The following is a 24,407-nucleotide window of genomic DNA, read 5'->3' as shown; positions in this document are numbered from 1 at the left end:
AAATCAGTGTCCGCTGCAAACATGTCTCCATACATATCCGCTGTAAAGTGCGCCTAAGAGAAATGCTTTCATACGGATTACATAATCAGATGATATTTGCTTTCGATTAGATTTTTTTTCGTTTAAAAGTGGACATATCAAGCTTTATATAGATATTTTTCTCATATATTTGAGGCTAGTATGCTATATCCTACGATATGTTTCTGCTTCTTTCTTTTTTTGACGCGCTACAGTTCACGGAGACCATGAAAGCGCGCCCTGATTGTTTTATTTTATTTTACAAAAGCAAAACGTTTTCTTGTTATTGTGAGTTTACACAAATAAAATTATTGCGACTGATGCATTATTATTTTCTGTATGGCCAGAAAAAGAGTATTTTAAGTTGTTTCCACTGTTGATATGAAAATGCAAATCGCATCGGCGCCTCCATGTCATGCAGTGCGCGCTACACACTGCGCACACACACTTATGCGCCTAAGGGACCGTTCGGTATTTATGGAATGGGCCACCGGAGGAAAATAGGGGAGGGTCATGCCTTTTTATTCTTTGTTGAGGGGAGGGTCATCCAACTTTATTTAGTCTAGGGGGAGGGTCACCCAACTTTTGTATTCATGAAAACAACAAACTTTCAAAGTGGCTAGTTTTGTGCATATTTTTTCCATGTAGCTCTCTCAGTCTCGGTCCCCCCATAGCTAGCAGATGGGTCTGACCCAACAAAAATCAGACGCGAAAGATCAAGTCCAGTCTGGCGCTGTTTGTTTGACAGTGCGCGCGCGCTCAGAAATAGTAAATGTCAGAACAGAACGCCAATGAAATGCTTACCCGGCAAAGCTTTAAAGCTCGAGCAAATAATCAACTTTTGTGATTGCGAATCACAAGCAGTGTCCTGTGAGTGTAACTCTACCGCTGCTTTAATGTGGAGACATTAAAACATCCACGATCAAAAATTGTGATATCGCACAAGTATAAAACAACTGTTATGTCTGAAAACAAACACAAATAACGCGTGCTACATAGGGGCTGTTTACACCTGGCCACTTGCATGCGTTTTCTCAGATCGGATAGCTATCTGATTTATCAAAACGATTCCATTTACACCTGGTGTGGTCGCATAAATGCGTTTTTGCAAAACGGATTTAAATCCTATCTTCAATTCTTCAAATAGTTTGCACGTTGGCTCATCTGCAGTGATGCGTGTTGCAGTGTTTTATATATAATAGCCTATATACGATTTTTTTGTTAATATATCTTCATTAGATATATTATTATACAAAATTAAAAAAGTAGTCAACACAGACCATCTAACAGAACATTTGAACAACATTATGTGCTTATTTTTTTAATTAACGAAATGTCAATCTTTATAACAGAAGATAACACAATACAACAATCTTCAAGATACAGTAAATCTTCAAATGTGTAACAGATTGTCACCTTAAAAACAGTCATTTGCGTGGTGGAACAAGTCATGTTAAATAGAATTATAGTTAGCATCTTAATTTAATCTTTGTTCTATTATTTTATTAGTTCATTAACTAATTGTTAATTCAACAAATTTAATGTAAAGAGCTGGATACTTATTACTAATTAAATAATGTCAAATATAGTAAATGTATAGTTGCCATATAGCCTACTAAATATTTGACTACGTCGCACGTTAATTTCTGCTTAAATACTGCATGGAGGGATATAGCCCATTCTGCGCTCAAGCGCATGTAATCTTGCCGCAAAAGCAGGCTAATGATAATAGTCTTTAAAAATAACGATGCATTTTAATTGTTTATTAATAAACTATTTTTTTAAATCAGTGTCCGCTGCAAACATGTCTCCATACATATCCGCTGTAAAGTGCGCCTAAGAGAAATGCTTTCATACGGATTACATAATCAGATGATATTTGCTTTCGATTAGATTTTTTTTCGTTTAAAAGTGGACATATCAAGCTTTATATAGATATTTTTCTCATATATTTGAGGCTAGTATGCTATATCCTACGATATGTTTCTGCTTCTTTCTTTTTTTGACGCGCTACAGTTCACGGAGACCATGAAAGCGCGCCCTGATTGTTTTATTTTATTTTACAAAAGCAAAACGTTTTCTTGTTATTGTGAGTTTACACAAATAAAATTATTGCGACTGATGCATTATTATTTTCTGTATGGCCAGAAAAAGAGTATTTTAAGTTGTTTCCACTGTTGATATGAAAATGCAAATCGCATCGGCGCCTCCATGTCATGCAGTGCGCGCTACACACTGCGCACACACACTTATGCGCCTAAGTTATGCGCCTAAGAATAGCGAACAATTATCTAGGTTAACGTTAGAGTGAGCAGCCATGCCATACGGATAATCCTCATGTTTAACAAATCAAATCATGCAGTTTCTATCGCGAGTCAGCGCTGCGCCAGTTTGAAAAAGGCGGGTGTACAGGAGTCTTTTAATGAATGTTTGGTGTAGGTCTAGGCATAAAGATATCTGAACATCTTTGCCAAGCGCAAACCAGTACAGAAGTAATCAATAAATGATCGGGGAGGGTCATGCCTTTTTTCACAATCATTTTGGAGGGTCATAGAAAAATTTTTTGCTGGCGAAGGGAGGGTCAAGCCTTTTTTGATTATAGATCTCAAAACTCCTCCGGTGGCCCCTTAAATAAATAACGAACAGTCCCTTAACATTTTAATATAACATTATACTCATTTTGGCCTTTAGACATTTTTTTTTTTTTTGAGTAGGTGGGGTAGTGCACTATAGGCCCCTGTGGTGCGCCCTAAGCTTTTGTCCTTAATGGCCTTTTTTTTTCATTATACAGTATGTTGCATTAGGTACATTTCACTGTGGATTATTTGGTAATGTCAATTATTTGGTCAGTCAATTTCGATGCAGGCTTTGCAAACAGACTTTTACGATATGGATCTGCCAGCAACGCCACAAACATTTAAGTAACCATGTTTATTCTAATGCCTGATCTGTGATCAGTGATTTCTGATTTGTAATTATTCAAGTCCAGACAGATTATCTTTCTCTCAAAATCGTTCAATACTGTTTATGCATCAGTAAATCAAGCCAGTGACTAAACGATCAACTTCACATAATTTCTCTTATTAGGATGAAAATCATTTTAGTTAAATTGTGATTAAATGATATACAGAAAACGATCAAAGAATGCTTCCTTTCCAATCACACTAGCTGTCAATCACACACCGCGAGTTTATCTGGACACTTGCCAAAACTCGTTATGAAATCAATGACGCTGTTATACTGCACAAAAAAGCTTGGTATTACTTATTTACATCGTTTTTGCATTGTTATTTGGTGAAAGCAGTCGTGAGAGTGCAGAAATTGCATTGCAATGATGAGATATTTTTGACGAGATATAATATAATTCACGCGACTGTCATTTGCTCAATGCTGATCACTGCAACCTTTCATGTGTTGGGAATAGATCTAAATATAACTATAATCAACACTTTTTACGATTCGTTAATCTAGATAGCAGTAATTGTAAAAACGTAGTAAAAGTTTTCGAGAGAGTTCCACTTGTAATACTAGCTATTTCATATGCAACAGTTTCAGCCAATCACAGCAGTGGGCATCTCACAGCAGAACATTCAAATCAGAGACTAAAATCAGGCTAGGAAAAAATGCTTTTTATTTTAATGACAATTTCTTTTTGTAAAAAACATACCAACATTATAAGGGCCCCCCAGGAAAAATGATAAAATAATTGAAAAAATCCAGCTCATGACCCCTTTAAGCTGCACGGCTCCAGACAAGATCGGAACAGCAGAGAAGAGAGGTCAGGCAGGCAGGGATCAGAGTCCAGGGCAATCACATCTGAATCATGAAGCGAGAATCAATGTCAGACAAGCAGGAAGGTCAGGCGAAGAGCAAACAGAATCAAGACCCAGAACCAGATATGATGAATGAAGACCCGGAGTCAAGAGTGCAGCCAATTGAAGACAAGAGTCAGAATTATAATAAATTAAAGAAAAACTTTACTGAAGATAGTTTGCAGTTTCATCAGACAGAAGTCAGCTTCAAGACTCATAAGGAGTTCGAAGGCTGCCCCTCTTACAAAGATCGCAGCAATTATACCCTTTACCAAGGTGTACGCTACGTCCTTGCTTCAGGTTGAATGATTCTGATTGGCTAAGAAATAGATAAACACACTTTTTACACACATAAACAGATAGACTAAGGCGTATCTCCATCGATTATGTGGCTGACACTCAGACCCTGAAGTTAGGCACGTCGTGACCTTCCAGGTCGCAGATCTGCATTTCTGGTCTCCAACATGTAGAAGAAAACAAGTCAGTCCATCTCCAATAATGCCACTTGTTCCTTAACCTGTAACCAAGAATAATGACACACAGCTTTTTTAATGTTGGATTTGGCCAGGCTCTAACTATAAACAGGAGAGTCTTCTCAAAACATCAAGATAATATGTTCTTTCTCTTTCTCTAAGGAGAGGACACTTTAATCTAACAGTAAAAAGTAAGGCTTTAACAAAGAAATTGTCCCTTAAACGATAGACTTCAATGACCCTTGTGACCATAGTTGTCAGGGTGCCCTAGAAAAACAGATGTATGTATTGACACATGTTGAAGACCTTTCTCAAAAACAAAATAAGTGAATAACCGCGTTTCCACTGTCGGGCCAGTGCGAGCCAGGGCTTTAAATGGACCGTGCCGTGCTGATAGCCTTACAATGCGTATCTTCAAGCGTTTACTATGGTAATGGTTGGCGAGCATAGTCTTTTGCATCGCGTATAAATATTTCTACCTTATATGGTGATCAGAATCCACATCGGATCACAAAAGAAGGCATTCAAACATGAAAGTGAGTTAAATTATTTTAAAAGTCTTTAATGCTGATAGAATCATCCTGCACTCCGCCTCTGTTCATAAACACTCCTCTAGCCCGAGCTGGCCGGCTTTGGCCCAAGGTATTCGACGGACCAGAAATCCTGCCTCGATCAAGCACCGGAAGTGACAGTGGAAACGCGACTGGCAATGGCACGCACTAGCACGGGCCGGCCCTGGCCCGACAGTGGAAACGCGGCTAATATTTATTTTCTGGGAGCCGGATTACATGAGCAAGCACTGTTACTGCATTCCTAGCATGGGCTTGATTCGCAGTCACCTCTCAGATATCAAATACAGACATTAGAGAATACATGAAAGAAAATGTCAGTACACTGGTAACTTCTATAACAAACTAAAATCTCATAAGATTTTAGTTTGGGCGGAGACGACAGTCCATCTGGCGGCCAGGGCGGAGACGACCCCTCGGGCGGCCAGGGCGGAGACGACCCCTCGGGCGGCCACGGCGGTGAAGACCCCTCGGGCGGCCACGGCGGTGAAGACCCCTCGGGCGGCCACGGTGGAGACGACCAGGGTGAAGACGACCACTCGGGAGGCCATGGCGGAGACGACCAGGGTGAAGCCAACCACTCGGGCGGCCATGGCGGTGAAGACCAAGGCGGAACAGAGACAGACCCTGGCTCAGGAACTGGAACTGCAACAGACACCAATGCCTCAGGAACTGCAACTGCAACAGACACCACCGGCTCAGGAACTGCAACTGCAACAGACACCACCGGCTCAGGAACTGCAACTGCAACAGACACCACCGGCTCAGGAACTGCAACTGCAACAGACACCACCGGCTCAGGAACTGCAACTGCAACAGACACCACCGGCTCAGGAACTGCAACTGCAACAGACACCACCGGCTCAGGAACTGCAACTGCAACAGACACCACCGGCTCAGGAACTGCAACTGCAACAGACACCACCGGCTCAGGAACTGCAACTGCAACAGACACCACCGGCTCAGGAACTGCAACTGCAACAGACACCACCGGCTCAGGAACTGCAACTGCAACAGACACCACCGGCTCAGGAACTGCAACTGCAACAGACACCACCGGCTCAGGAACTGCAACTGCAACAGACACCACCGGCTCAGGAACTGCAACTGCAACAGACACCACCGGCTCAGGAACTGCAACTGCAACAGACACCACCGGCTCAGGAACTGCAACTGCAACAGACACCACCGGCTCAGGAACTGCAACTGCAACAGACACCACCGGCTCAGGAACTGCAACTGCAACAGACACCACCGGCTCAGGAACTGCAACTGCAACAGACACCACCGGCTCAGGAACTGCAACTGCAACAGACACCACCGGCTCAGGAACTGCAACTGCAACAGACACCACCGGCTCAGGAACTGCAACAGACACCACCGGCTCAGGAACGGCAGGCGTGACGTGAAGCTCAGGCTCGGCAGGCGTGACGTGAAGCTCAGGCTCGGCAGGCGTGACGTGAAGCTCAGGCTCGGCAGGCGTGACGTGAAGCTCAGGCTCGGCAGGCGTGACGTGAAGCTCAGGCTCGGCAGGCGTGACGTGAAGCTCAGGCTCGGCAGGCGTGACGTGAAGCTCAGGCTCGGCAGGCGTGACGTGAAGCTCAGGCTCGGCAGGCGTGACGTGAAGCTCAGGCTCGGCAGGCGTGACGTGAAGCTCAGGCTCGGCAGGCGTGACGTGAAGCTCAGGCTCGGCAGGCGTGACGTGAAGCTCAGGCTCGGCAGGCGTGACAGTCCGCCGGGGTGGCGCCGGCAGGGCGAGCAGCTCGGGCGGGGTGGCGCCGGCAGGGCGAGCAGCTCGGGCGGGGTGGCGCCGGCAGGGCGAGCAGCTCGGGTGGGGCCGGCAGGGCGAGCAGCTCGGGCGAGCAGCTCGGGCGGGGCCGGCAGGGCGAGCAGCTCGGGCGGGGTGGCGCCGGCAGGGCGAGCAGCTCGGGCGGGGCCGGCAGGGCGAGCAGCTCGGGCGAGCAGCTCGGGCGGGGCCGGCAGGGCGAGCAGCTCGGGCGGGGCCGGCAGGGCGAGCAGCTCGGGCGAGCAGCTCGGGCGGGGCCGGCAGGGCGAGCAGCTCGGGCGGGGCCGGCAGGGCGAGCAGCTCGGGCGGGGCCGGCAGGGCGAGCAGCTCGGGCGGGGCCGGCAGGGCGAGCAGCTCGGGCGGGGCCGGTAGGGCGACCGGAACTGGGATCACCGGAGTCGGGACCACCGGAACTGGGATCCCCGGACTCGGGACCACCGGAACTGGGACCACCGGACTCGGGACCACCGGACTCGGGACCACCGGAACTGGGACCACCGGAACTGGGACCACCGGAACTGAGATCACCGGACTTGGGACCACCGGAACTGGGACCACCGGACCTGGGACCACCGGACCTGGGACCACCGGACTCGGGACCACTGGAACAGGGACCACCGGAACAGGGACCACCGGGCTCGGGGTGGCGTCGGCATGGCGAGGCTCTGGTACATCCCACTGGCTCCGATGTACAAGGTAACTGGTAAAACCCCAAAAATCCAGGATCTCCAGCCCTTCCATCTCCCATCGAGGCAAAGGATCATCCAGGCAGATGTTAAAAAGATCCTTGAGGGTAGCCTCATTATAACCCATGCCTCTTGAGAGCGTCCAAAATGCCTGAGACAGGCAACCCACCGTCCGGCCCTGCTGACGTAGGGCTGTCATATTACTGAATCTTCCCCTCCTCTCCTTCTCAGTGGTTGGGGGACGGATACGAAAACCCATACTGCTGGATCTATCCATGTTGCTGGAATCCTTCTGTCACGGCACGCACACAAAAGGTGATAGTCCAAGTGCAGCTTTATTGGGTAGTCCGTAATCATAAATCCAGGAACAGGCAAAAGGTCAAGGTCCATGTAAGCAGTCCAAAACTAGAAATAAACAATAAAACAAACCAAGACAGACTCTGGGAAGCGGGTGACAACATACAAGGATTCCAGAACAAGTGATTAAACAGACAGGGTATAAATAGACAGACACTAATAGGGTGAGTGGGAACAGCTGAGAGTGATGATGAATAACAAGTCCGACAAGGGTAATGGGAATTGTAGTCCAATAGTGACTGACACCTGTGGGGAAAGGAGGACCTCTAGTGGCTACCCAGGGGACAACACCCAGACATTGTGACATATACGACTTTCTTTCTTCAGATGAACACAAACAAAGATTTTTAGAAAAATAAATAATCTCTGCTAATGAAAGCTCATTGGTTCCTAAAATTTGAACCATCAAACAGCACAGCAATAACGACGGTAATCCATACGACCTCAATGGATGAATCAATGTCTTCTGAAGTGAAACGATAATTGTTTGTAAGAAAAATACCACTTTTTAAACTGTAGACTACCGCTTCCAAACGGTCACCTGCATGAGACGGTTGAGTTCACACTTGACATAACTTGAAGCTCTCACGAGGATGTCGAATGCCATCAGGTTTTTATTTTATTATTAATGTTCACAACAGAATACAAATAGTAACAGATAATAAAAATGAGAAACAAACAAGACAGGAGAACAGAGACGCCAATTACGTCACACTTCACTTGTTCTTTACAACAAACGTGAACTCAACTCTAATGCAAGAGCTGGTGACAGTTGATCGAAAAGATGAGTAAATTATGAGAACTATAATACTGGTACTGTATTTAATAAGTAACCCTTAGTTCTAAAATAATAACGGTATAATAATTTGATAATTGTTTTATTTAATTAATTGAATTAAAACATTTATTAAAATTTTAAATAATGTATTAATTTTTTTATATAATTTTTTATTTATTACATTTTGTATATACATTTATACAATTATTACAAAATTAAGCAATAAAATGTTATGGAATTTTACATATTGTTCCCTTATACCACGTACATACTTTATAGGTACACTATAATTACATAAAGTTACGCTGTAAATTCGTTTTACTTACGCAGAACTTTCCGGGCTGTAATTTAAAGCCTTACCCAGAGTTTTTATATAAAATTATGACTTGCCTTAAAAAGGAACTTTGGCCGAACTTCAAATTCACATACAAGGCTGTCTGGCTTTACTACATTCATGCACTTTAGTTTTTAAGATGTACTTAAACTTTAGTATGCTAATATGTGGTACTGCTCCCTATCAGTTGGTTGGCAAGCTATACTACTTTATAATTCAGTGATGTGACGAAATATAACCTGTTGAAGTTTCATGTACAAATTGTTTGTTTTACTTAATTCACATGGAACCTATGTATATAATTAATGTAATTCCAACACCTTTTTTTTCAATTTATAGTTTTCAGCATCTTCCTATCTCTTTCTTCCCCACATTATAAACAGTGTAGTATGTACCAAATATTACCTTTATATTGTTGCACTCATACAGCAAGTGCTTCAGTATAACATACCCTATTGCTAATATAACAAATTAGCATGTTACAGATTAGCTTGTTTATTAGCAAAGTTTATACTAATAAAAGTGTTCACATTGAGATTACATGACCGTTTTAAGTTAATTGAATGAATTAGTGTACTCAAACATTTCAAGTTAAGAACAATTAAAATGTATAAGTACAAAATAAAATCTGCTAGTTCTGCTTACTTAAACTTTGAATTTCTTAACTGAAAAAATTTGAGGCTATCGATTGCCTTAAATGTTTTGAGTTTTGCCAACTTATTCGGGTTTACAGTGTATTGGTCGCGAAACCCGAGAAGAAAAAGGTAGAAAAAGGCAGAAGTGTAACGGTAACATGCAGGTAGACAGAAGTGATGGATCACAGAGATGAGGATCTAATTGCGAGGGGTGTTATATAAGACTTACAAAACAAATTAAAAAAAAGAACCAATAACAGGGGAACACGGAGAACTGAGACAACAACAAACTGCGTCTGACAAAGAACAAGTGACACAAGGGCTATATACTACAGTATACACAGGGCTAATAAGCTAACAAGACACCTGGGGCCTGTTTCAATAAGGAGGTTCAACCAACTCTGAGTTAAAACTTGAACTCTGAGTTGACTTACCCTGAGATGGGAAACTCTGAGTTTTCGGTTTCAGATCAGCTGAAATTAGTTAGTTCAATCAACTCTAAGTTGACTGACTCAGAGTTAAGCGCGTGCACCACAACTATAGAAAGCCATTATCAATGGAGCGCAGATACTATGAGTAACCATGGCAACAGCGCCAGACAAAAAGAGGAATTACTGTTATACAGTGTTGGGTGTAATTAATTACCAAGTAATCTAAATATTGTAATTTAATTAAAGGGATTACTCTTAATTCTACTGTCATTTAAAATAAAATCTGATGTAATTACATAAAATAGGCTACTGCATAGACTATAGAACAATTCTGTGTAAAACAATAGTGGATTTAACATACATTTTTAAAAGCTATATTTTTAATGTAACCTTCTCCCTCTACACACTTTGGTCAATTCAAGAATAATTCATGCAATTGAATTGTGTTAATTCGAAACCATTACAAGTGCAATTTCTTGTCTCTCCTTGTGTTTTTTAAGTGGTTGAGGTTGATATGGGATTTAGTAATTAATAATAAGTAGATCAATACTTTCTAAAGATAGTAATTATTACATTAATCTAATTGCACTGTTGAAGATGTCATTTGCAGCTAGTAATTAATTACTATTTTAGAGTAACTGTTATAATATCAGAGGTGAAACTGGAAGAACAGTTATTCAACCTAATTTTCATAGGCTATAGGTGCAATCCTGCAGGCATTAAAAGAATGTGGCAGCAGCTGAAAATAAAAAATATAAAAACATAATTCAATCAGGTAAGGCTTGAGCATATCATGGGTGTAGGCTACCTGACTTTACAAACATTTGACATATTACATAACTGAATAGCATCCAGTGTCTAGCAGTGCAGCAGCATTTTTGGCTGAGGGAATTCCTTCATCAGAGTCAGTCACTCCCGAAGATCCAAGGGCCTTCATAAAATGTAAGAGGTCTACATATGTGTTATTTTTTTATATAGAGCATTTTAAATATTTCCATTTATTTGACTTTGGGTTGGGTTTTTCATTGGTCCCAAAAGATTCTGATGGTAATATCTGTCTTTTGGAGCCTCTTGTCCCAACAGAACCCCAGGCAGTTGTACGTAGCCGACTCAATACACCAGAAATTATGACAAATAGTAGGCCTATTATAAAGTGTACTCGACCAAATGCTCATCTTCACCGGACGATGGGGATGAAACAGTTTCTGCTGCCATAGAGAGGCCTACAGAGGTAATGTTAATATTATGTGTCTACAGATCAGACAATCTACACATTCACATTTGTATGTGGAGTATAGAATCTAAGTTTATATCTAAGTATAAACAGACATTCTTATATTTCCCCCAGTGTGTGGAAGAACAGCAGGAGGACGGTCCATCAACTTCTGGTGCACACACTTCAGTGATTTTCAGTAAATGCCACTGTTTAATTCTGTAGAATTTGTTTAGAACTACATGATGTGACTAATCTACTCATCATGGCAACTGCAATATTCAGTTGCCAGTTAAGCAGTTATATAGACTTCATCTTATTAATAAATAAATAAAAACAGCGGTAAAAACAGCAATAAATAAATGTACAGAAAGAATGAATTAAGTGTTTAAACACCGCTTCCTCTTTAAAAAAGGGGAGGAGACCGCAAGAAACTCTGGGTTTACCGAAGAAAACCTGCTCCCGACCAGGTTAGGTTCACAGAGTAAGTTACCATGGTAACTGACTCTGAGTATAAGTTACCTCTCTTTCAGAAACGGGCTTGACTTACTCTGCTTTCTCGGGTTTGATTTACCTCCCATTCTGAAACTGAAAACCCAGAGTTTCCCTCATTTCAGGGTTAACATACTCAGAGTTTTCACTTAACCTCCTTTCTGAAACAGGCCCCTGGGAACAATCAAGACTAACCAAAAAGAACAATTTATACTGTAGGACTAAAAACATGGCACAGGTAACAGGATTCACGACAACATTCCCAACACAACACAAGGAACATTTAACAGTAACATAAATTTTAATCACAAAATAAAATTCCAAACAGAAACAAAACGGGCGACAGTCACTTTTCAGCCAAATGGGGCACAAACATGAAAGAAACAGCAACATAAACATTAAGTTTTGCTTTTATAAAGTCAATCAAGCCATTCTTCAGTAACTCAACTAGGAATGAAGAGGTTTGGTTACTGAAAAGGAACCTCAAGTTTTATTAAGTTAAAAGCTCATAAACTGAAACCACACTCTCTAAAATATCAGCTGCAGGAGTGATTTGCACTTTATCTTCAACACAAGGAAGTCTTAAGAACTAAAGCCTATAAACCCCCCCACACACCCCCCCCCCACATTATTCTCCAAGCAGGGATTTTAAAAAAGGCACAAAAAACATGGTGCTCTTTGATTGAAAAAAGTCCCATATCTGTGCTGCTGATTGATTTGTGACATTAAAGTAAAACATTAAAAAAAAATATATATATATATAGCAAAAACACGTTTACCCAGCCCACAGATGCTGTGGCCCTGAAGCTTTAGACACTGATTCTTTGATGCCATTTCTCCGTGTCATTGCTGGCCTACAGTTTGTAAAGGGGATATAGGGCGGCAAGTTTTTAGCATTAAATGTTTAAAATAAAGCTGTGATTGAAAAATGTGATGCATGTCTGCGTGTGCCATTTGAAATTAGCATCCGGAAGCAGAGATTTTTGCCAATCATCTCATGCCCCCATCAGATGTTTGTATCATTCAGATGTTTGTTTTTTTCAGACAGTGAGATGTTTCAACATCATACTGCAGATGCTGTATATGCAAATTCTCACCTGTAACACATTTGATCAAATTTTGACTCCACTTTTTCTTTTCTGCTTTCTTCTCAGGACCTCCTGTAAGTACCATGGCAACAAGCTGAATGAAGTGTGCATGACTAATCCAACATTATAACAGGTAGTGTGTCTTATGTGCCAGTCAATACACATTTTCATCAGGAACTAAAGTCTCTGCTGACCAAACTGACAAACCCATATCCATATTTAAACCATGCTTGCTCTGAAAGTCAAAGGCAGTGATGTTACTCAGGTCACTGAGGTCCTCAAGTGTTTAAAAAAAGGAATTTAAAGATGTTGTTGTGCAATAGATGTGTGCAGGCCAGCTGACAGTCTTGCCTGGGCTCGGGACGAGATAATCTTAGATTCCTCCCCCTCAGGAGCTCTTCATCTCCTGTTCCTCTCCTCTGCTCTACCTCTCCTGTTACTCTCCTTCCTTTTCATTGAGTTTGACCTGCCGATACTGATTTTAGCTGATTCTGATTTAATTTTTTCTAACCACTTTACAACTGGTTTAAATGGATACATTTTCTATAAATATTTTTGAGTCTTCATTTTCTTTTCTGACATAGCTACTCCAGTTCTTGTTAAAACACACTAGACATGCAGATTCTGTGCATTTTGGGCACTTTTTTTTTGTGAAATCATATTTATTTTGTCCATCAAAAGTGTGCTTTCACTTTAATTGAGCGTGAGCAGCGCAGCAAAAATAGAGACTGCGCCGAAACCTGCGCATCACTATCCGCGTTTCCATTAACCGATGTTATGCGACTAAAACATAATTTTTTCCTCTTGCGATAAGTCATTTAGAAACTCATGGCAACGGACGTTGGTAGGTTTATATATCACAGCCACCGCACTGGCCATTATTATTATTAATGGAAGGAGACATATGTGTGTTATCCAAGCATTTGTAGCAACATTGACTGACATCTGTTCGAATTAGGGAATCTGATTCTCTAATACACTTCATTCGTTGTGTGACCAGACGAGAGCGTCGTCTCATTCGTCCATTCCAACACACTTCAACAAACGTAACGTGACACCCACACATTCCGTTGCATTAGGAAGCACACACACACATACCAAGACACCACATGGCCTCAGACAAAGGAAAGGACTTTCACCATAAAGTCACCCTTAAAATGTACCAAATATAGCCATTTGTGTGTTAAGATGTGTTTATAAACCATAGGAAAGCATATAAATGTCCCGGTGTAACCTTAATCAAACTTTAAATGTCTATACTAATGCATAATAATCAAACTTTGTATTCTCATAATCTAACTGATGTGTTTGATGTCGCTGTAATTCTCTAAACCTAACGGAGTCGAATTCTGATAGCAGAATGCAGTAATGTACATTGTTTTACACATGTTATATTTCTGGAGCCGAAAAGTTAAGCCACACACTGTTGCATTTCAAGCCAGAAGGACGTTCCCAGCAAACAAAAGAGAACTCTCCCGCGTGTGAATCTCGGCACATGATTGGTCCTTCCCGAAAAACGGGGCGGAGAAAGTATTCCCCTCAAAAGCTGGAACAAAGCTCCTCCTTACTCTCTTGCTCTGCGCTTCCTGCCTTCATCACTGCTCATCATGTGACGTCTTCGATCTAAACTCCCTCACGGAGTTCCCTGCTTTTATTTTCTTTATAAAGTTTCTTTTGTGCCATTTTCAAATTCTCCTTTGGTCGTTTCCACCTACGAGTCGAACGAACGGAGCCTGAATTCCTTCAGCAACTTCACTTTCAACCAGCATTCAAAGCTCCCGCGGAAACGTGCTCTGGCAACGAGCACGCGCCCTGCTCCGAAACGACACGGGAGAACGCGCCTCAGACACGAGAACACGCGAATGCTGGACACAGCTCATCACACACAAACGAACCTTTTTGCAAGTATCAAACTCTGACGAGTGTTAATGTTTTAAGGTTTGTTTTGATTGATGTCTCTCTCAAAGGTCTGTGATGTTTGCTGTTCTATGGTCACACGTGACCATTTTCTCTCTCTCTCTCATCCTCTCTTTATCTCTCTCTCTCTGTCCCGCAATCAAATCGAGCGCGGGCCCCAGAGCACTCTCTCCCTCGCTCCCTCTCTCTCTGTTCCGCATTCAAATCGAGCGCGCCCAGGCCCTCGATCTCATTCTCTCCCTCTTATTCTCTCTCTCAAACGCACGACCAAAAACCTCTGTAAATCGCTCCCCGCGCGTGCGAGGTGTGCGTTACTACTGCTAAATAGCACCAGCTTAAAGCAGAATAATCTCTCTCTCTCTCTTTATCTCTCTCATCTGTTATTCGTCTTGTTTGTCCACATGTAAGATATGTACAAAACTATAATCAATATGTGTAATCCGTTATATTCTGTAGTTTGCATTTATTAAAACAATATATTCAAGACTGTGTCTGTGAAAAAACGCTCGTAAAACCACAAACGTCAATGAGGTAGATTAGAGCTACCGCGCTCCCTGTTCACTACATTAAGTAGTTTTTAATTTTATAAACACCAGAAATATTAATGTTCACGGCCAGAAGGTTGGTGTTTCTTGGAGTTTATAAGGAAGGATAACTTTATTGAGAAATTAATCACTTAATCTGACGGTTGGTCGCTGGACGAACAACGATTTGATAATTACATTAATTTCCCTTAAAGATTATCTCGCAATCGAAGTTAAGTAAGATTATTGATATATGAATGAGGAATTATAATTCGTTGTGATTGATTATTCATATATTCATATAATCCACCTTCACTTTCGACAATTTAATGTAACTGAAATATGCAAAATATTAATCATATTCATGATTAGTTATTAAAATTCCCTATGGATCATTTGAGCTAATTCATACGGACCCAGGAGTCCGAAGCATAAGGCATATAGTTTACACATTAATGGTAAGGTAACTGAATTCCTTCAGTTTCAGATATGGGGCGGCAGTGGCTCAGTGGTTCATGTAGGTTGTCTACAAACTGAAAGGTTGGTGGTTCGATCCCCGGTTCCACTGGACCAAGTGTCGAGGTGTCCATGAGCAAGACACCTAACCCCAGCTGCTCCCGACGAGCTGAGTGGCGCCTTGCACGGCTGACACCGCCGTCGGTGTATGAATGTATGAGTGAATGGGTGAATGAGAGGCAAATTGTAAAGCGCTTTGGTGGCCATGGGTCTATGAAAGCGCTATATAAATGCAGTCCATTAACTGTAAGCAGGCCATATGAGGAGTTTCTTGGTGTTTCTCCCTCATTTCTGCTTCAAGCTCTTGATTGTGGCATTTCTTTGAGGTTTAGAATCCAGTATTCCTGTAATTCTTTTTTTCTTTTATGAATTTAATAAACAATTCTGTCTCGTATTCTGTCCGAACACACCGCGCATTCTACGTCAGGTGACTGTAAATGCGCAACAACTGCTTCCATTGCCGTTTTGCGAAATATTTATTTTTCGAATTGCCTGAAAAGCCACCTCATGCGAGCGTAAAAACTTTTTTGCGAAATTGACGTGTTTCCAATGAGCGTATTTTCAATTCGCAATTTCAATTTGTGCAATTTGAACGGTAATGGAAACGCGGCTACTGCTGCTCACGCAACACTCCTGCTTGGCGCTCACACGCTGCTCCTGCTCCCGTTGTGAATGCACTCATTGATTAACATGCACGCCGAAAAAAATACGTGCTGCTAATGCACCGCTCACGCTTGCGGTGTGAAACAGCCGTAATTCACGAGGTTACATGTGCGTTCCGTGTGCATGTGTATGGCAAGCCAAAGTATTCATAAACGCCTGGCCAGGCGTCTGATTGTACATTAACACGTCAAAAGCGTGCGTTTCGACAGTTGCCATAAAAGCGCGCGTTCTTAACGTCGAAAGCGTGTGAGGTTTTATGTCCCTATATGTGACCGATCATGGAAAGTAGGGACACAAGTCGGTCCTGGGGCATTTTGAGTTACGATGTGTAACACATGGAAATCTGATAATATTTGGAGAAGTTGTGGCTATTTGAAGGTAGGCACTCAAAAAAGTTAAAAGTGGAGAAAACGGCCTCTAAAGATTGAGCAGTTCTCACCTCTCTCTGCTGCTGGGTGTGACAATAGGGCTCATTTACATCTCATTTAGATAAGCCATACCCCCTGTAAAGCTCCCCCCTGTAAAGCTGTAAAGCACAGGGGGGAGCAAAAATGTCAGGAAAATGTGCCATCAAAGAGAAAAAAAAAAGTTTGCAAACAGGTAATATATAAATAAATGTCTCTTAGCATCTACCGATAAAACTGTATAGGTAACTATATTGATATCAGATAGAGCCGGCTAGAGCGCTGCATAATAAGTAGCCACGCTGTAGGGCTGGGCGATATGGACAAAAAGTCATATCCCGATATTTTTTCCGCAAAGTGAGAGGAAATGTTCAGTCAAAGTCAAAGCCAAATATGGACTTCACTGTATAAATTATACATTTATTCTTATTAAAGTTACTATTGAAGTTCTCAGTCAAGAGCAGTGTGTGATGTCCTCTGTGTTTTGTTGTTTTATTAACATTAAATGGATAGTTCTCCCCAAATGTTTAATTGTCATCATTTACTCTCTCAAGTTGTTTTAAACCTGAATACGTTTCTTTCTTCTGTTGAATTTATTTGGAAGAATGTGGGTAACCAAACAGTTGATGTACCCCAGTGACTTCTATATTTATTTCCTATGGAAGTCAATGGGGACCAGCAACTGTCTGGTTACACACATTCTTCAAAATATCTTCTTTTGTGTTCAGCACAAGAAATGGAAAGGTTTGGAACAACATTAGAGTGAGTAAAGAATTATTTATTTTTTATTTTTGGGTGAACAATCCCTTTAATAAGGACAAGCGGCATCATGTTTACTATTAGGGCTACTGTCTCTTTAAGACCTGAAAGCAACGCGTCTAATATGGACGCATATGACAAGCAGATTTCTCTCAATTTTCTCAGTTTGCTTTCAGTTTAGACATAACCAACTTTCTTTATGTAAAACTTGAGTGTATTTGACAGTATTAGCTCAAAAAGACTCGAAAGATAACTTAGTCCAGTATCCAGGCGCTGTTAGACAGGCGCTGTGCGTCGGGTGTTTGCGCTCAGAAAAGCGCTCGTTAGAACAGCGCATCAGCAGTGAATGACATGTTTAACCGGCAAGCCTTTAAAGCACATGCAAATAATGAACTTTTGAGAACGGCAGTGTCCTGTTCCTCTGCGTAAACATTTAATGTGAGTATTTGTCTCGTTGTACACTGGGCTGTTGAGACGCAGACTGCTTCAAAAGCACGCAGCAGCTAGTAGCAAGGATCACAGCGCAAATTTGAACTATATCGATATATGCGATATGGTCTAATTCCATATCCCATTTAAAAATATATCAACATATTTTTTATATCGATATATCGCCCAGCCCTACCACGCTGTTCCCTTGGAGGGCAGGGGCAATAACAAAAGAAACAAAAGCTGGCTTATCCAGTATGGAAATACACACAGACAATGACACGCCCCTACTGCGAGCTAGAATCTTGAAAAATAAGCCGATTTCAACTTCAAAATGTACGCTTTTAAATATACCAATACTGCTTTCTAAAACATGGAAAGGCTTCTTCGTGATCTCAACTAACAGATTCTGCAAAAAAGTGAAAATCACCAATAAAAAAAACCGGAAAAAAACGCTTCTTTCTAATTTTGCTCGAAAGTTGTGCTGCCGACTTGTGTCCCTACTTTCCGTGATCAGTCACATATGTCGTTTCTTGTATTTTCATTAAACCCAAGCAAAACAGCATGGAATTATCGATAGCAAATCTGACAGAGGAGAGGATTATAATTGGTGAGTTATGACACATTTGGGCAGAGGATGTGTTCCAAAACTTTCTGAAAATACAGTAGGAGAATTAACTTCACAATTACTAGAAATGTTTACCTTGGATATTATACAATTTGCATGTATAAAAAAATTTGTGAAAAAAAAAAGAAGAAAAGTTTCCAAATCTAACTTTGAACCAATTCTGTAGAATGGCTCATATAGCCTATTTGAACAGGATTTGTTTCCAGGTATGACTATGTACCGGTACTAAAAATGTGCATTTGACTTTAATTTATATTTGGATTATATATATATATATATTTATTTATTTTGTCCTCACATTCTTTGTGTGACACACTTGAATGAAAGGCTCATTATGCAAGCTCATTATGCGGGGTCATTAAGCGGGGCAATGTCTTCTCAGGTGTGAACCACTTACTATACATGGTGGTGTTGGATCGTCTACGCCCCTGCGCTTATTGCCTTCCCAAACAAAAAGTGTTTTACAAAATTTAAATCAATGTATTGTTTCACGAGTTCACACTTACATATAATTTGAAGGGGTAAAGTTTAATGCGCATTTGGCGTGCTGTCCGGAGGGAGGGCAGTTCGGCCAGAACCCAGAGTACTCCCCCCGTATGTAAGTGTTTAGGACTAGAAGCGTGGAGAAGGGGTGGTGGAGTGATGCTGCAAAAACTGTCAATGGATGAGGTGAGACTGCTGAGTGTATATATACCTCTTACCATTGATTGGTGAGTGCTCTCCACTTGTGTTAATTATCTGTGTTAATTATCTGAACGTGCTCCTCCCGAACCTTGTTAATAAAACATAATTTTATGTGAATGATTAGGCAGGATGATTTTCAGATCATTTTGAAGGAAAAACTCTAGGCGACAACTTCGATTACTCGAAAGTATTGTGAACACATATTTACTATGTGTTTTGTGGCGTTATTTCAGACACTTAAATTTTTTGCATGCATAAACATTATTCTTTCAAAAATACAAAAATGTACATGCATGTTGCTCACATATTATGGTAGCCCTGTTTGTGATAAATAGTGTAATTACACCTTTGCCATTCATACGTTTATAAGCAACTGGAAAAAGCACAAATGTCAGGGCATGTCAGAACATCTTAAGGACCTCAAAAACACCTTAGACCCCAGAGGGTTAAAATGGTCTTGGGGGGATGACAGTGGATAAATATAGCTCTGTCTTCGGCCTAAACTTTGTAAGGTAGTTGTAAGCTTTGAATGCTCAGTTGGAGCCAATAAAATACACCACATTTTTTATCAGCTTGGCTTATGCTACAGATAGCAGTGGCTATATTAGTGGCAAACTTCTCTCACCTCTTATTCTTCTCTGAGGTTTAGCGTTGTTGCTGTAGTGCTTTGGCTCTTCCCAATGAGATTGACATAATGTTTGTTTCTGTCTGCAGGTGTTTTATGCCTCAGTGGTTAATTTTCTTGTTAAAAAAATATTCTATGTCAAGGACAATTAGGAAGAAAACATTTTAAATGTTTTCTTTCAATTACCTACGTTTCCAAAAAGTCAAAGGTTAAGAGACTAATTAAGTAGTATCCCTAAGTAGTATTAGTGGCATAGTGGGTGTATGGAAATAATCTTAACCTATTTACTTTTTTTACGAAGATCTGTGTCATTAGCAAACAGAATGTTGTTTTCATTTAACTTGGTGACTTTTCGTTTGCCATTTTAAGGCCCATAATATCTTTACTGACCCATGCTATGAACATAATATTGCTGAGGGTTGGGAAGGCATTGCTTCTTTCTCTTTAGCTTAATCCCAACACATTCATTTAACATGCAAAGTGCTAGCAAATTAGCTCCACAAAAATACTATTATGTAGCCTAATTTTATGGAGCTTATAAAATAAACATAAGCTACATATGCTTTAGATCTTTGACTTTCAAAGAACATTCAGCAATTTAGTAGATGTAACTGTAATATTTTGGATGATTTTCATTGGTCACTCAAGTCAATTATGATCTGAGGCTCTTTTAGCTTTAGATGTGATACTCAAAATGACAACCAGAGGTGTAAAGAGTACCTGAAAACCATACTTGAGTAAAAGTACAGATAACAGATGTCACGGGGTGACGATCAAGTGGAACTGCCCCGCTCTAGTTTTGTTCCTAGAGGGAGCGAGTTCGATGGAACACCGGAACAGTTCCGGTTTCTTCCGGTGTAAACAACCTGACGGAGCTTGCTGATTAGGGAAATGAGTGACAGCTGGGCGAGAAGCAGAGATTGAACCATGAGGGGGATTATAAAAGGATCCGGTCGATGGGCAGATGTGTGTGTTCTTTGGGCGCGTGTTCTTTGGGCGTGTGTTCTTTTCGGGAAACGTGACAGCGAAGTCTGCGCTTTGTGCGGGAAGTTTGGGCAAGAGGACTTTCGGGACGAACTCAGGTTGGAGACGATCCGTTGCGGCTGATCTACTGGTTGTATCGGACGATCAGAGGACAGATCGGGAAGGAACTCCCTACTAGGAAGAAAAAGCTATGATGTGGTAAAACCCCCTGGCGTCCGGTGAGTCCTTTTCGGAACTGTTTAATGCCAGTCGAGACTCTAGCGCCAACGATATATACAGTTTGGATGTCCAGTTTGCCAGTGGAGCGGAGCGAGTCGACTGGGGGCTACGATAAGAGACCTTATTCACTGTGAGTTGATGTGAGTTGCAGTGCTTATTGTGAAAGTGAACACGTGTGATCATTTGAAGTGACTGAATTATGCACTAGTGTGGAAACTGAAGTTTTACGTCTGCCTGTTCTCAGTCGTCTCTTCGTAGGCTCTGAAGGCCCAACTGAAATGTGCTAACTGTTGTGTATTGAGTATACGCTGTGTAGGAATGCAACTTCGTCCTGTCCAAGTGGAAGAGGATATTGAGAAACTGCTCGCTGACGTTGAATGCTGACATCGCTGTACTGCGGTAAGAAGATTCAGCTATTGGATGTTTAATCTGTTATTCATCACGTCTGCTCTGTGAACCTAGAAAACTGCCGTTGCTATTCCATGCTGTTGTTATTGCCCTGTGAGTGAAAGCTCAGCTGTTGACGACCGAAACCCGTATACCCTTCTTGGGTTCTGTGAACATAGAGACATTGTCTACTGCCTGCGAACACTGCCATCGTTGCTCTGTGCGCACTTGTCCTTGGCCACCGAATGCTGTCGTCACTGCTCTGTGGTAAGAAGATTCAGATGCTAGATGTTCAGTCTGTTACTCATCACGTTTGTTCTGTGAACACAGAGAAATTGTCCTCTGCCCGCGCACACTGCCATCGTTGCTCTGTGAGCACTTGTCCTTGGCCATCGAATGCTGTCGTCGCTGCTCTGTGGTAAGAAGATTCAGATGATAGATGTTCAGTCTGTTACTCATCACGTTGGTTCTGTGAACACAGAGAAATCGTCCTCTGCCCGCGAACACTGCCATCGTTGTTCGGTGAGCACTTGTCCTTGGCCATCGAATGCTGTCGTCGCCGCTCTGTGGTAAGAAGATTCGGATGCTGGATGTTCAGTTTGTTGTTCATCATGTTTGCCCTGTGAACATAGGGAAACTGCCCGTGGCTATTTGAATGTTGTTGTCGCCGTCCTGTGGAGAGAGAGCCCAATTGTGGACGACTGAAGCTGATACACACTTTGGGGCGGCGTGAACACAGGGAGTCTTGCTCGCTGCCCCCGAGATCCCGCTCTCGCTGTCCTGTGGTAAGAAGATACAGTGGCTGAATGTTAAGCCTTCGATTCACTAACATCATTCTGTGCACATAGAGAACTGAACACCCCCAGTCGAAGAGGAGCTGCTGTGCAGACCCCCGCCAGTGCCTGAGCCACTACTCACTTTCCATTACTCACCTTCAGCCGAAGAGGAGTTGCCGTGCAGATTCCCGCCAGTGCCTGAGCCACTACTTGCCGTCCATTACTTACCTCCAGCCGAAGAGGAGCTGCTGTGCAGACCCCCGTCCGTGCCTGAGCCATCACTTACCTTCCATTGCTTACCTCCCACTACTTACCTCCAGCCGAAGAGGAGTTGCTGTGCAAAGCCCCGTCAGTGCCTGAGCCACTACTTACCGTCCATTACTTACCTCCAGCCGAAGAGGAGCTGCTGTGCAGACCCCCGTCCGTGCCGGAGTCATCTCTTACCTTCCATTGCTTACCTCCCACTACTTACCTCCAGTCGAAGAGGAGTTGCTGTGCAAAGCCCCGTCAGTGCCTGAGCCACTACTTACCGTCCATTACTTACCTCCAGCCGAAGAGGAGCTGCTGTGCAGACCCCCGTCCGTGCCGGAGTCATCACTTACCTTCCATTGCTTACCTCCCACTACTTACCTCCAGTCGAAGAGGAGTTGCTGTGCAAGTCCCCACCAGTGCTGGAGCCATTACTTACCTTCCATTGCTTACCTTCCACTACTTCCCTCCAGCCGAAGAGGAGGTGCTGTACAAATCCCCGCCAGTGCCTGAGCCATTACTTACCTTCCGCTACTCACCTCCAGCCGAAGAGGAGTTGCTGTGCAAACCCCCGCCAGTGCCTGAGCCATTACTTACCTTCCATTGCTTACCCCCAGCCGAAGAGGAACCACTGTGCGAAGCTCCAACAGCGATAGATTCATCACATACTTCTGGTCGAGAGGGACTGAAGAGTGAACTACCCACGCCACCTGCTGGATAGAAAAAGGAGATTTGACTTGTTTTAAGTAAATAAAAATAAACGTTTTGATCATTACTTTGTCTGTCGCTTGGTGTCTCTGGGTAACTCCTCGAGGTGGTACGTTGCTGAAGGGGAGGGAAGTCCACCCCGACCTGTGACACATACAATGAAAATGACTCCATTACAAGTCAACAATTCCAATACGACTTGAGTAAAAGTCTTGGAGTATCTCATTTTAACAGTACATAAGTAATTTACTCATACTGAATGTAGGCTCAAAGATGCACACCGAAGAGACATGCTAGTGAAAATGAGAAACAATTGATTTGTAAGATGAAAAATAATGTTTTATTCCTATAATCAAAATAAAACTGAATATTGCAATAAATAAAGGTGGACACAACAGCCTCTTAAACATCTACAAACTCTCAATCTCAGTTAAACACAAGTGCAAAAAAGGCCATGGGTAAACCAATATTCTTCAAAAAGGTCTCATCAATATAGCGGATAAATAAAAGAATGTTAAGTAGAATTAAATAGTCAAAGTCTACTTGTCTTGCACTGGCTGGTTTTGGCCTCATAATGTCCTCATCTCCTAAATCAAACACCTGCGATTCAGCAACAACCTGCTAATGCACTCACATTTACGTAAAGTAGCCTTGTTGACAAGTTTGGGTGAGTAAAGGAAAAACACACATGATATAGTACCTTCAATGTCCTTAGATATCGCTTCTTTATAGCAGAAACAAACTGCTGCAGAAAAAGTTTTTGGTGCCATGCAAAATGTAATGTGTAATTTCATAACTAATCAAAAATGTATTGAAGCAAAAAGTACATTTACTTAGCAGAGAGTAAAAGTTTGTAATATATTTGATACGCAGTAACACTACAAAGTAGCTAAAAATATACTAAGTAATTACATTTACTCAAATACTTTACACCACTGCTGACAACTATAGATATGTACCAGCAGGATAGAGTAGTTTTTGGAGAGTAGTTATTGTACCTCAGTAGCTTTCCAACACTGACAATGAATTGTTTAATGTAAATAAAACTTCATCTGTCTCATCCGTCCTTCGGATGAGACGTAAAACTGAGGTCCTGACTCTGTGGTCATTAAAAATCCCATGGCACTTCTTGTAAAGAGTAGGGGTGTAACCCCGGTGTCCTGGCTAAATTCCATCCAATGGCCCTTACCAATCATGGCCTCCTAATAATCCCCGTCCACTGATTTAGCTCTATCACTCTCTCTCCCCTCCACCTATAGCTGG

The 24,407-nt window shown here is 42.0% G+C and overlaps 1 protein-coding gene across 1 annotated transcript in view; it reads left to right on the top strand.

Moving 5' to 3' along the window:
• Positions 1-24,407, top strand: part of col25a1 (collagen type XXV alpha 1 chain) — a 421,615-nt gene that overhangs the window by 138,724 nt on the left and 258,484 nt on the right. Inside the window, exon 4 of the mRNA XM_079599773.1 lies at positions 12,739-12,746. Coding sequence (XP_079455899.1) covers positions 12,739-12,746 — 8 coding nt within the window. The remainder of the gene's footprint in view (positions 1-12,738; positions 12,747-24,407) is intronic.

The sequence above is a fragment of the Phoxinus phoxinus genome (assembly GCF_949152265.1).
Source record: "Phoxinus phoxinus genome assembly, chromosome: 2".
Lineage (NCBI taxonomy): Eukaryota > Metazoa > Chordata > Actinopteri > Cypriniformes > Leuciscidae > Phoxinus > Phoxinus phoxinus.
This window is presented reverse-complemented; position numbering and strand designations above follow the sequence as displayed.